The following is a 14,586-nucleotide window of genomic DNA, read 5'->3' as shown; positions in this document are numbered from 1 at the left end:
AACTGTCATTCTGCGAGTCAAGCGTCCTAACCACTGCGCCACCTCTCTCTGTGTCATTCACGCAGACAGTCGTGCCCAATTAAAATGCAGCACAGTGGTTGTAGCTTTGGTAGGTCACATGGCTGCTCTTACAGGTGGCCTTACATTTAATGAGGCAGGAGATGCCAGTGACAGGAATGGGGTCAGTGGTAGTGAGAGGATGCACTGGACAGATCTTGAATCTACATCTGTTGCAGGGATACCAGCTGGGAGGCAAGGTACTGCCATTGCAGTACCATAGATTTGTTCGTAGGTGATGCCTTACACACACACACACACACACACACACACACACACACACACACACAAAGGTAAATCCTTGTTTGTATAACATTCATTTCCGAGTGGATTTTGGTTACTGAAAGAAATTAAAATGCAAATACACTGAAATAATGTTTTGGAAAATCAAACACATTTTAAGTTGGTAGAATACCATTTAATAAAACTAAAATGTATATATTAGAAGTTCATATTTATAATTAAAAGAAAAACTGCAATTCATTTCCAGTTAGAAACATTTTCACTTGTTACCAGCTGTGCTACCACTCCAAATACCATCCTTAACTTTTTGTTTTTTGTACAATTTCAGTACCTTCTTTCCAGGAACAAGTTCCTGCGCAAGACCTGGCCTCTTTTTCTTACTTACTACACTTAGTAAATTCTCACTACATTTGCTAATTTCAGAATCACCAGTTCCAACACTGTCATGTAAAACAACTGTCTGACCATTATATACATCACCACTTTCAGACTGATTTTCTGTATTCACATTTGGCAAATCAGAATCATGTGCAAATTTGCAGTTGTGGCCAAACCTACATCTTCCTTTCCTGAAATTCCAACATATTTTCTTCCCATTAATCATCGTTATCTCTTCTTTTGTTGGTGTCATTTTAACATGTTTCTCAAGAATGGCTTTCTTTGCATTTTCTGCCTCTACAAAGGGATTAGAGAACACAGAACTCTTCATGCAGGATATGCCAGCAGAGCCAAACTCAGGATGAGGAAGCTTCTCAGAACTGCAGCCTCCTTTGTTCGTTCTGAAATGAAATGAAGGGATACAAGTTGTAATTATAGAAAGTTTTGCCCTGTATTTAACTAAACTTCACCGTAACAGTATAGTAAATTATGAAATTAACAAATAATGCTAGTAATAAAGTGTGCCACAGATTACAATTTCTATTCTTTTATCTTTATTAAAAAAGTCATCTTCAGGGCTATCCAACAGCCTTTGTACTGTGCTACTCAACTGCCTTATAAAGTGCATGTAGTTATGAGGTGCGCACACAGTTTTGGGGCAGTACATGTGACAGGGAGCCTTGTGTTAACACTTTATGACTTGAGCTAACGATGTGTGAGTGAGTTTTAAACTTTACACTTAGTCTTGGAGGTAGCAGTGAGGAGGCCACTCTCACTTTACTGGACACCAAATAACTACATTTGTATTAAGGTGCTCTGCATCATGGTCATTGGGACTCTAGCTGAATATGACTCGTGCACTTAGTGAAAAGAACAAATAAGTCTTTTCTCACAAGCAATATTACTGTACAGTTGTGTCCCACAGATATATCAGCAACATTTTTTATGCCCTGAAAAGTCAACATTTATGGACCAGTCATGTGGGGAGGGCTAAATCCCTACCAACACCAACACTCCTTATTCTCCTGTTTGTCGGTGAGCTAACTGCAAATGAGGAGTGATGATAGGCAATAAGATAGAACTGTCCTGCCATTTGCCCTTCATATAAGAGCAAAACTGTGGTAAAATCATACAATTTTAACACGAATGTAGGTATATGGCTGGTTGTGAACAAGAACTGGATTGACCAACCCACTTGTAATTCATTAAATCTTCCAGTGTTTTGGGGATGAAATCAGGTGACATACTAAACTATACAACAATTATATCACTGTAACCAAAATGTGTAGATGTCTAATTACTATAAATAAAACATTTCTGCTAAAATATGTTAAACTGAAACAACTTTCACATACTGGCTGGTCATCTCACCAAAAATGGTAGCTGTGTATCAATGAAAAATGCCCTATTCTTAGCCTGGTAAATGTTACTTCCTCCCATCACAGGGGTTGGCAACAGTTTATCTTATATGTTGTAGGATTAGACTGTTGTTTTACATGGACTGTTGTTTTACACCCCTTCTATTGTAGGTCAATCAGGTTAAAAATAACACCTTAACAAGAGAATTGTAGCAATATTCTCCCTTAACACTGGCCTCATAGCAATGATCAAAAATAACATTTGCAAAGTTGAAACATGCCTTGTTTTAGTGAAAATTAATGGAGTGGAGAAGGGGAGGGGTGTTACTGGCGGAGAAGGTCAGGCAGGGGTTTTCCCTGGGCTGAAAACAGCCCCCTCCACTGATGAGTAGGACTGTTCCTGTATTAGGTATTGATAAAATTAGCTTTCATTACCATTAAAAGGTCTAAGGCATCAGGTTCTTAAGATATAAGAGTGAGGGAATTCATAAAAGGATGCCAAATATTTATAAATTATGCAGACATGAGGGAAGTGTACAGCTGAAGGCCCTTTGGGGACAGTATTGCTTCACCAAATTGGTTTGGCTGTCCACAACTCACTCCCCCCCCCCTCCCCTCTCCCTCTATCTCCCCCCTCCCTCCCTTCCCCTGCTTCCAACAACTCATTTTCTCATTGTCACATGATCCTTCTACTCACCAATGAGATGATAGCAACTGGGATTGTATCTGCATCATGTTGCTACCTCCCTCAAATGACTTTTATTGCTGGTTAGTCTGATATTATTGTAATTGTACAACAAACAGAAAAAACGTACAAACATGTGAATCTCAGTATGCACTATACGATGCAAGCATTCACATACCACCATACACTAAACTGATGATTTCATGGGGGAAATGTATACAAAATATTGAAACTTCTTAATCCAGAAATTTTCAAGACAGCACATACTGCTGCCAAGTGAAAGCTTCATTCTATACAAAGCTTTGCTTTAAATTTGGTGATTTCAATAACATAATCCCAATTTCATGGCACCAATGTTAAAGCTTGGTGGTGGTTGTGGTGGTAGGATTCCTGCAGATTGGTATTATTTTCTGTGGTACCAATATAAAAAAGGTGAAGGCAAGTGTGATGAAAATTGCAAAATGATAAATATATCGCTAAGTTAAATATGAAACATATTCAAAAAACACATATGCATATTTACCCCATGCATGCACTCACATATCCAGAAATAACAACACTGTATTAATAGAGCAGACTTACATTTCAATAAAATATGGACACTGACTGGCAGAGCAAAATGTAAAACATCAATGTAAATACACACAGTGTGCTAATCCTGTGAAAACACATTAAAATCTCCAATCTGTAACTTTAGACCTCAGTCCAGACAGCACACAATATTTTTAAATGTGCATTACACTCGCCTTATCAGCTAAAATAGACGGCAGATCTCTACTTAAAAAATATATTGCTGCCCTCACATCTGAATATAAAACACTCTTGTTAAAATGTGGTATGTCGCTTTCCTCATTCCCCTGAATTCCAACATGCAGAATCTTACTTTCTTCTTCTGTTATTGTTGCAAGAGAAGATAACGATGAATAATCTGGAACATTTTCTCTGCTGGGTACACCTGCTGATTTGCTTGAAGAGCACTGAGGTAAACAGAGCAAATTCTTCCCTCTGTCATGACATTTCTGCTCCAGTGCCTTTGGGTCACATATAGTTCAATGTGAACTGCGAATTTTTTTGGCAGGCAAATCCTGAGGCTTGGTGTGGGAAAACATCTGAGTAGTAAACAGAGTCCTCATGTTCAGATTCATCAGTATAGACTGCAATAAAATTTTGATGCTTCCATGAAATACCTGTATTGCAAAAGAAATTTTAAAAACTACATTGGGGACACTTCCTTTAAAAACAAAAAGAATAACTCTGGGTTTCTTCAAAGACCAGGGTGGTTATCTACTGCATGCTAAGTATAACACAATATCTGCTGCATCAGTTTGTAAAATATAGCTCTTTGCTTAAATTTCAAAGAAGTTCTTTGTTTATAAGTGATTAATGCAATGTTTACTATAGGTGGGTAAACAGTTATCTGTGGCGTGCAGGGTGCCTTATATAACAAATAAATTTTATGTACTTGCCATACCTTGAAGAAATGCCACAGAATGAGAAGTGATAGCTCTCCATCCTCATCATCAAAGTTGGGGCTGGAGCTGGTTTTAAATGTCCATGTGATAGCGTGTCCACATGATTTCTTCATGATGGACTCCACACACATTATCATCCAGGGTGACAGAGCAGCCCCAGATATCATACAGTATTAATTTTGCCAAATCATAAAAAAAGTCTAAAAAACTGGTGTAGACAAATTCTGTCTGCTCCCTATGACTGATGGGTAATACATTTTAAAATAATGAGCACATTGAGGAATCATCATTTTCAATCCCTAACCAGAAACCTAACAAAATGTTTAAAACTAGCTGAGTTCCCAGCATTCCTCTGGTATGTTTTTATTTCAATTCTATTAGTCCATCTCTTCCTCCCCCTCTCTCTGTCCATCTCCTCCCTCTTCTCTCTGTCCACCTCCTTCATCCCCCAAACTCTGTCCATCTCCTCATGCACCTCTCTCCCCCCGTCCATCTCTCCCTCTCCCCTCTCTCTGTCCATCTCCTCCCTCTTCTCTCTGTCCACTTTCTCCATCCCCCACTCTCTGTCCATCACCTCATGCATCTCCCCCCCCCCCCCCCCCCGTCTGTTGTTTCCCCTCTCTCTGCCCATCTCCTCCTCTTTCCTTTCTATGTCCATATCCTCCTCTTCCTCTCCCTGTTCATCTCCTCCTTCCCTCATATCTTCTGAACTATATGTCATACAATGATATAATTTTGTAGGTACATTCAGCAGTATATGTGGATACTGTCTGCTAAATGTGATGCAAATAGAATTAGTAGCAAAGAAGCAATAAATGAAAATATCATGGTCTGACTAACAACAGTTTTAGTGCATGATCAGCGAAAATCAAATAGGGGTAATGCAGGAGTAGGTTTAATAATGAATAAAAAAATAGGAGTACGGGTAACCTACTACAAACAGCATAGTGAACGTATTATTGTGGCCAAGATAGACACGAAGCCCACACCTACTACAGTAATACAAGTTTATATCCCAACTAGCTCTGCAGATGACGAAGGAATTGAAGAAATGTATGAGGAGATAAAAGAAATTATTCAGATAGTGAAGGGAGATGAAAATTTAATAGTCACGGGTGATGGGAATTCAATAGTAGGAAAAGGAAAAGAAGGAAACGTAGTAGGTGAATATGGATTGGGGGGGAAGAAATGAAAGAGGAAGCCGCCTGGTAGAATTTTGCACACAGCACAACTTAATCATAGTTAACACTTGGTTCAAGAATCATAAAAGAAGGTTGTATACATGGAAGAAGCCTGGAGATACTGACAAGTTTCAGATAGATTATATAATGGTAAGACAGAGATTTAGGAACCAGGTTTCAAACTGTAAGACATTTCCAGGGGCAGGTGTGGACTCTGACCACAGTCTATTAGTTATGAACTGTAGATTAAAACTGAAGAAACTACGAAAAGGTGGGAATTTAAGGAGATGGGACCTGGATAAACTGAAAGAACCAGAGGTTGTAGAGAGTTTCAGGGTGAGCTTTAGGGAACGATTGACAAGAATGGGGGAAAGAAATACAGTAGAAGAAGAATGGGTAGCTTCGAGAGATGAAATAGTGAAGGCAGCAGATGATCACATAGGTAAAAAGATGAGGGCTAATAGAAATCCTTGGGTAACAGAAGAGGTACTGAATTTAATTGATGAAAGGAGAAAATATAAAAATGCAGTAAATGAAGCAGGCAAAAAGGAATACAAAAGTCTCAAAAATGAGATCGACAGAAAGTGCAAAATGGCTAAGCAGACATGGCTAGAGGACAAATGTATGGATGTAGAGGCTTATCTTTAGGGGTAAGATAGATACTGCCTACAGGAAAATTAAAGAGACCTTTGGAGAAAAGAGAACCACTTGTATGAATATCAAGAGCTCAGATGAAAACCCAGTTCTAAGCAAAGAAGGGAAAGCAGAAAGGTGGAAAGAGTATATAGAGGGTCTATACAAGGGTGATGCACTCGAGCATAATACTATGGAAATGGAAGAGAATGTAGATGAAGATGAAATAGATATGATACTGCGTGAAGAGTTTGACAAAGCACTGAAAGACCTGAGTCGAAACAAGGCCCTCAGAGAGCCAGTCCTGACAAAACTCTACCATCTGGTGAGCAAGATGTAAGAGACAGGCAAAATACCCTCAGACTTCAAGAAGAATATAATAATTCCAATCACAAAGAAAGCAGGTGTTGACAGATGTGAAAATTACCGAATTATTAGTTTAATAAGTCACTGCTGCAAAATACTAACTCGAATTCTTTACAGACGAATGGAAAACTGGTAGAAGCGGACCTCGGGGAAGATCAGTTTGGATTCCATAGAAATATTGGAACACGTGAGGCAATACTGACCTTACGACTCACCTTAGAAGAAAGATTAAGGAAAGGCAAACCTACATTTCTAGCATTTGTAGACTTAGAGAAAGCTTTTGACAATGTTGACTGGAATAATCTCTTTCAAATTATAAAGGTGGCAGGGGTAAAATACAGGGAGCGATAGGCTATTTACAATTTGTGCAGAAACCAGATGGCAGTTATAAGAGTCGAGGGGCATGAAAGGGAAGCAGTGGTTGGGAAGGGAGTGAGACAGGGTTGTAGCCTCTCCCCGATGTTATTCAAACTGTATAATGAGCAAGCAGTAAAGGAAACAAAAGAAAAATTTGGAGTAGGTATTAAAATCCAGGAAGAAGAAATAAAAACTTTGAGGATCACCGATGACATTGTAATTCTGTCAGAGACAGCAAAGGACTTGGAAGAGCAGTTGAACGGAATGGACAGTGTCTTGAAAGGAGGATATAAGATGAACATCAACAAAAGCAAAATGAAGATAATGGAATGTAGTCAAATTAAGTCTGGTGATGCTCAAGAAATTAGATTACGAAATGAGACACGTAAAGTAGTTTTGCTATTTGGGGAGCAAAATAACTGATGATGGTCGAAGTAGAGAGGATATAAAATGTAGGCTGGCAATGGAAAGGAAAGCGTTTCTGAAGAAGAGAAATTTGTTAACATTGAGTATAGATTTAAGTGTCAGGAAGTCGTTTCTGAAAGTATTTGTATGGAGTGTAGCCATGTATGGAAGTCAAACATGGACGATAACTAGTTTGGACAAGAAGAGAATAGAAGCTTTCGAAATGTGGTGCTACAGAAGAATGCTGAAGATGAGGTGGGTAGATCACGTAACTAATGAGGAGGTATTGAATAGGATTGGGGAGAAGAGAAGTTGTGGCACAACTTGACTAGAAGAAGGGATCGGTTGGTAGGGCATGTTTTGAGGCATCAAGGGATCACAAATTTAGCATTGGAGGGCAGCATGGAGGGTAAAAATCGTAGAGGGAGACCAAGAGATGAATACACTAAGCAGATTCAGAAGGATGTAGGTTGCAGTAGGTACTGGGAGATGAAGAAGCTTGCACAGGATAGAGTAGCATGGAGAGCTGCATCAAACCAGTCTCAGGACTGAAGACCACAACAACAACAACAACATCTCCTCTGGAGTTGTTGGAACATCGTGATAGACAATGTCTTTAATGCATCCCCCCCCCCCCCCAAAAAAAAGTTAAGAGGATTTAAATCATGAGACCTAGCAGGCCAAGTAACTGTTCCTCCTCAATCAATCAATCTGGCAGGATACCTTCAGTTCAGAACATGACGTGCATGAAAGGCATTATATGCTGGACGTCCATCATGTTGATACCATATAAGCATTCTGGTTCTTAGGGGCACTTCATCCAGAATAGGAGGAAGAATTCATCTGATGAAGCTGGCATACACTGTGCCGTTTAGACTACCATTGATGAAATAAGGGCCAATAATTGTAGTACCAAGCATCCCACACCAGACGTTAACTTCCCACTGATGCTGATGTTCCACCTGTCTAAGCCATCGTGGGTTGTCGCTGGACCAATAATGCATGTTCCTTGTATTTACGTGTCTTTTGTTTGAGAAGGAAGGTTCATTGGTAAATAGAATATTGGAGAAGAAGTTCGGGTTGGTGAGGATTTGCTGCTGTGCGCACTGACAGAACTGTACACGATTCTGGAAATCGTTCCCATGCAATTCTCGATGTAGGTATACAAGGTAAGGATGGAACCAGTGACGTGTAAGAATACAATGTACACTGGTTTTAGGAATGCCAACCTCTTGTTCAAGCTGTCGTGGGCTCACATGTTGATTCATAGCAACGGAAGCGAGAACAGTAACTTCAGCAGCTTCATCTGTGTGAGTGCTACGACGATTGCATTGTCATGGGTTGAAACTTCCTGTTTCCTTCTTTGCTTAGGTCTGGTTTTCCATCTGAGCTCTTGATATTCATACAGGTGGTTCTCTTTTCTCCAAAGGTCTCTCTAATTTTCCTGCAGGCAGTATCTTACCCCTGGAGACATATGCTTCTACATCCTTACTTTTGTCCTCTAGCCTTCCCTGCTTAGCCATTTTGCATTCCTGTTGATCTCATTTTTGAGACATTTGTATTCCTTTTCACCTGCTTCATTTACTGTATTTTTATATTTTCTGCTTTCACCAATTACCTTCAATATCTCTTCTGTTACCCAAGGATTCCTATTAGCCCTCAGCTTTTCACCTACTTGATCCTCCGCTGCCTTCACTATTTCATCCCTCAAAGCTACCCATTCTTCTTCTACTGTATTTCCTTGCCCTGTTCTTGTCAACCATTCCCTAATGCTCTCTCTAAAACTCTCTACAACCTGCCATCTCCTTAAATTCCTACCTTTTTGCAGTTTCTTCAGTTTTAATCTACAGTTCATAACCAATAAATTGTGATCAAAGTCCACATCTGTCCCTGGAAATGTCTTACAATTTAAAACCTCATTCCTAAATCTCTGTCTTACCATTATATAATCTATCTGAAACCTTCCATTGTCTCCAGGCTTCTTCCAAGTGTATAACCTTTCTTCATCATTCTTAAACAAAGTGTTAGCTATGATTAAATTGTACTCGGTGCAAAATTCTACCAGGTGGCTTCCTCTTTCATTCCTTACACCCAGTCCATATTTGCCTACGACTTTTCCTTTTCGTTTTCCTACAATCAATTTCAAGTCCCTCATGGCCATTAAATTTTTGTCTCCTGTAACTATCTGAATAATTTATTTTATCACATCATACATTTCTTCAATCTCTTCATCATCTACAGAGCTAGTTGGCATATAAACTCGGACTACTGTGGTACGTGTGGGCTTCGTGTCTATCTTGGCTACAATAATGTGCTCACTATGCTGTTCGTAATAACTTATCCGCATTCCTGCTTTTTTATTCATTATTAAAGCTACTCCTGCATTATTATTATCTGATTTTGTATTTATAACCCTGTATTCACCTGGCCAGAAGTCTTGTTCCTCCTGCCACTGAACGCCACTAATTCCCACTATATCTAACTTTAATCTATCCATTTCCCTTTTCAAAATTTCTAACCTACCTGCCTGATTAAGTGATCTGACATTCCATGCTCCAATCTGTAGAGTGACAGTTTTGTTTCTCCTGATAATGACGTCCTGAATAGTCCCTGCCCGAAGATCTGAGTGGGAGACTATTTTACCTCCAGAATATTTTACCCAAGAGGACACCATCAATGTTTAGCCATACAGAAAATCTGCATGCCCCCGGAAAAAATTACAGCTGTAGTTTCCTCTTGCTTTCAGCCGTTTGCAATACCAGCACAGCAACGCCATTTTGGTTGATGTTACAAGGCCACATTAGTCAATCATCCAGACTGTTGCCCCTGCAACTACTGAAACGGCTGCTTCCCCTCTTCAGGAATCACATGTCTGTCTCACCTTTCAACAGATACCCCTCCGTTGTGGTGGCAGCTACAGTACGGTACTGTATTGCTGAGGCACACAAGTCTCTCCACCAACGACAAGGTCCATGCTTCATGGAGGCGGACTCGATGAGAGTACATAAATTGGAGAAAAAGACAAATGCAAAAGGCATGTGAACCAACTCCACAACAGCAGTAACAGGCAACTGCTATTCCATTGAGCATCGCACATAATAGCCCAACAGTCTAAAGGGTGACCTCACAAGGATAGTTTGAGTGTAAATTAATCGAGTGAAGTGAGGTAGTGGAGGTTAGTTGGAGACAGGAACTACTGGAGTGTGCGTCCAGAAAATGGCATGAGAAAGATTCAGTGAAAGGACAGTTCCTATCTATATAACTGAGGGGAGCTGTTATTAAAGGAGGACACGGGGAAGAGGGTTAGCAACTGAAGTTTATCGTGTTGTGCTCTATCTTACCCCTTACCCACCCTATTCAAATTATGGACTTCCCCCTTTTTCTCCTCCAAAATGTGGCATTCATGTGCAGCCTAAGGCCTTTCACCGAGTTTAAATCCTACCACAAGAAGTTAGTTTCAAGTCGGGAGGTGAGTGAAAATTTCTCACTATCACCCAGTTCTACTCTCCATGACTAATGGTTGTGCGCCTCAACAGCGAGGTCCCCTGTGCTTAACAGCGAGGTCTTGCACATACTGTGACATTACATTGCACAACAATAGACCTCACTGGCTATTAGAGCTGCAATTCTGTTGGCTTGAATTTTCACATACTTTGCTATCCATCCAAATATCACCTCCTTCCCTAATTACTTCAAGCGAGGGGGAGTGGCCTGGTGAACAGAATAGGTTCTCTACTGAGTACCTGCGAAAGACGGATTGCAGTGCACTTGGTAATACATGACTGTGGGCTAAAAAAGCAACTAAAGTCGTTCAACAGTACAGGTCTATACCACTGATGTCGGTCTGCTGTAGAATTTTGGAAATTTTTTATGGTAATGTATTATGACGTTTCTGGAGACAGAAAATAATCTTTGCAGAAATAAACATGGATGCTGCAAATATTGCTCATGTGAAACCCAGCTCACTCTGCTTGTCCGCAAGACCCAGAAGGCAGTTTATTTTAATGTCCAAATTGATGCCATGTTCCTTGACTTCCAGAAGGCTTTTGGTACAGTACCACACTGGCACCCAATGAATGAAACACAAGCATATTCAATATCTGACCAGCTTTGTGATTTGATTGAAGAGTTCCAAAGAAACAAAACACACCAGGTCATTCTTAAAAGAGAAAAATCTTCTGACATAAAAGTAACTTGGGGCACATCGCATAATTGTGTTACGAAACCCATCACTTATTACATTACAGATAATGTCAGAAGTCCTGCCAGACTTTTGCAGATGGCACTGTTATACACAGAGATGTTACAGTGCTTGCAAACTTGTAGCAAAATGGAGGACAGGGCTAAAAGAGAAGATCCAAAGAAGTGCAACATGTTTCGTCATAGGGTCATTTAGAATGTGCAAAAATGTTCAATAGCAGGTGTTAAAAGAGAGATAATGTGCATCAGTTTGGTCAATTGTTAAAATTCTGAGGGGTACACTGTAGGAGAGAGAACCTATGTAATGCTTCCTCCCAGCTGTGTCTAGTTAAAAACACAACCTCATGGGGTTAAAATTCGAGAGGTGAGCTCACACAGAGACTTATAAACAGTTGTTGTTCTCACAGACCATTCGTGACTGGAATAGAAAAGGGGGGAAGTGACACTGGTACACAACATGCTCTCCACTGTACACCATAAGATGGCTTGTGGTGCATCAATGTAGGTCATACAATGCTTTATCAAACTGAAAGAGACATGCTTTATCTTCTACACTAGACATTGATACAATTCAGACTGTTGAGGGACTTTTATTTCAAATCTGTCTGGTGTGGTAAACAACAAAACTTGCTGTCAAAAACAAAATCCAGAGTGAAAATAAAACCTTCAGAACAGTGTACCAGAAGTTTTTGGCTTTGCAGCTGAGTTGTCATTTTCTCTTTGCAATTTAAAGTGTGAATTTAACACAAACACTTTTTGGCCATTTCTCCCACTTCTAAATGGTCATCTGGAACTGCTGCTTTGGATTTGGAAATAGGAGCACAATACTGCAGCCTTATCAGCATGGAAGGAGGCCCTACGAAAACTAGTGTTAGTGGCAAAAACAACACTTGCAATATCAGCACACTCCCTTGGGTGAAAGCCATGTGACAGAACTTTCCTGGCTCAATAATGGCAAAAGTTACATAGAGGAACCTCCTACCACACACATTTTACATAGTTTGTTTGTAACAGGTATGTATACAACATGCACCAAAATTCGTTGGAGACTTGTCCAATGTCTAATAAAGGTTTCCTGACTTTCCTGTACAGTTCTAGTTTGTATGGCGAAAAGTGGATAAAATATGTCGTGAATGTAAACATTAGACTATGCTACAGACCAGTCTGTTACTAAAACCTACATTTGTAACTGTTGGCTTCACCAGCTTACAACCAAATTATCACTTTCCACCCGACCCAGACCTCAGGCTATGCTACAGATCAGTCTGTCAACGCAAGCAATATTTAGAGATGGAAAGGGGGGAAGGGGGGGTAGAGGCTAATACCACAAACTAACCTTCAATAAACGAAGGCGTTATGGGATAGGAAAGACTGTTAAAAATAGGAATATTTTCTTCAAAGTTATAGTCACAGAACTGTCCAACAATACTCATTATACTTCCAAGTGATGTCATAAGTCTTCTTAAACAAATATTAACGCCATATTTCCATCCAATTACTACACAATAGAATTTATGTGAGAAGCCTTCTGTATTTAACTGCATAAACTTTCAAGAACCTGACAGCCCCAAGTGTTTCAGTATTGGCTAACGTCTCATTCTTTCTCATACTATCAAATGAAAGAACACAAAAGTAAAACTATTTGAATGCGAGTTGATACATCCACAATAATCTCCAATGTATACTCAGTTCTGTAAACAAAATTAGCGCATTTTGTTACACAGCAAAAGTGACAGCTACAGTGTACTTTTGTTATTGTGTATTAATAACATCGAATATTCAGAGCCGCAAAAGCAATATTTACTCTGCGTAATGCGAACGAATCGCTTCAGAAAATACTTAATATGTGCTAAGCTTACTCTTCGACATCTTCTTCTGAATCTGTGTCACTGCTACTTTCCGAATCAGTAGAACTGTAATCTGCCACCAACGACGCCATATTCACAACAGTAAACAAAACAATATCAAGGTACATAAACATAAAGATAAACAAACATACTGTGATTCGATCTGTCAAATAATCTCAGATGCCGCTTCGATTCAATATATAACCCACAGTCTTGGACTGTGCTATAACCTATGTAACAAGTCGATCTTAATAGAAGACATTGTTAAACCACGTATCATCGACAATTCGTCCATCTTCGACAAGCAGATCTATTAGTATACTGTTACACTAGTTTAGAATGTAGTATATAAGGGGAAACACTAACACGAGGGCGTATGTTTGTTAACTGAACACTAAAAGGCTGGTACACAAGCAATGCTTTCCTGCGCAAAAGTCTGCGCATATCATATCAGGGAGTGCAATCTCAGCAAGTGGGCTGGGAATTGCTGAACACAGGGCCCTTGTAACGTGTCTGACTCGCGGTGTTTGATCGGTATAGTGTTTCTTGTCCTTACGTACACACTGAATTTTGAAACGGACGATGTAATACGGTGTTCTGGACAGATCTAGCTGAATTTATTACAAAATATAGTTGCCACACGATGTTCTTGCAAAGTAAAGTAAAGAATACAGCAACCAAGACAAGACAGTAGCAGCTTATAATTCTTTAATACAGAAAATGAGAACAGTCGAGACTGTAGCAAACAGGAAAATGCCAATCAAAAATTAAATCATTGCTTAAGGTCAATTATCATTGGCCGCCACATTAAGGCGTATTCACACTGTCCGTCACGTCACGTCATTTAGCTCCTACAAAGGAGGCTGTGGATTAAGCTGTCAGCAAACGGACAGTGCATCCGCATGTTGAGCGTTGAACGTGCCAGGTTTCTCATGTCATAGCGTGGAATAGCACGCTAGGGAGTCTTTCCAAACGTGCAGAGCAATGTCTAGCATATGAAATACTCTGAACGTGCGTTTAAACATTGGCAAATAAGATGGCAGAACCCCATCTACGTCACATGCGCGCTATCTCCCTTCGGTGAAGAGTTGTGAGATGCCATACTGGCTATCAATTGAAGCCCGTATGTATATATGCCGTTTCTGAGCACAAGCAAACTGAGGAGCTCTCGAAAACACGCAGTTAATTGTATGATTCAGTGTAATAAAATGACGAGAAACGGCATATTCATGGTAAAAGAATTATTACCACTTGAGTATTATGAAAGTATGGCATTTGAAGGCATTGAAATGTTGAGGATCCATTAGAAACGCATTGCTCTTGGTTAAATTTGTTAGAATTAAATTTCAATTAAAAATACAACTACAATTGAAGTATTGAGGACACAGTAAAAAGCTGGATATG

At 39.7% G+C, this 14,586-nt stretch overlaps 1 protein-coding gene across 1 annotated transcript; it reads right to left on the bottom strand.

Moving 5' to 3' along the window:
• Positions 1–453: 453 nt before the first annotated feature.
• On the bottom strand, positions 454–13,349 carry LOC124795080. Its single transcript, XM_047258903.1, has 2 exons — positions 13,195–13,349; positions 454–1,079 (listed from the first exon to the last, which is right to left on the bottom strand). Exons 1-2 carry the CDS (start codon positions 13,314–13,316, stop codon positions 560–562), a joined length of 642 nt encoding a protein of 213 aa, XP_047114859.1. The 5' UTR covers positions 13,317–13,349; the 3' UTR covers positions 454–559.
• Between the last annotated feature and the right edge of the window lie 1,237 nt (positions 13,350–14,586).

Source organism: Schistocerca piceifrons, chromosome 1, assembly GCF_021461385.2.
Source record: "Schistocerca piceifrons isolate TAMUIC-IGC-003096 chromosome 1, iqSchPice1.1, whole genome shotgun sequence".
NCBI lineage: Eukaryota > Metazoa > Arthropoda > Insecta > Orthoptera > Acrididae > Schistocerca > Schistocerca piceifrons.
The sequence above is the reverse complement of the archived record's forward strand: the minus strand, read 5'-3'. Positions and strand labels throughout refer to the sequence as shown.

Coding starts and splice junctions, on each gene's coding strand:
- LOC124795080 (XM_047258903.1), bottom strand. CDS start 13,316: ATGTTTATGTACCTTGATATTGTTTTGTTTACTGTTGTGAATATGGCG. Junction 1,080..13,194: donor TCAGAAGAAGATGTCGAAGA/GTAAGCTTAGCA, acceptor ATTTCATTTCAG/AACGAACAAAGGAGGCTGCA.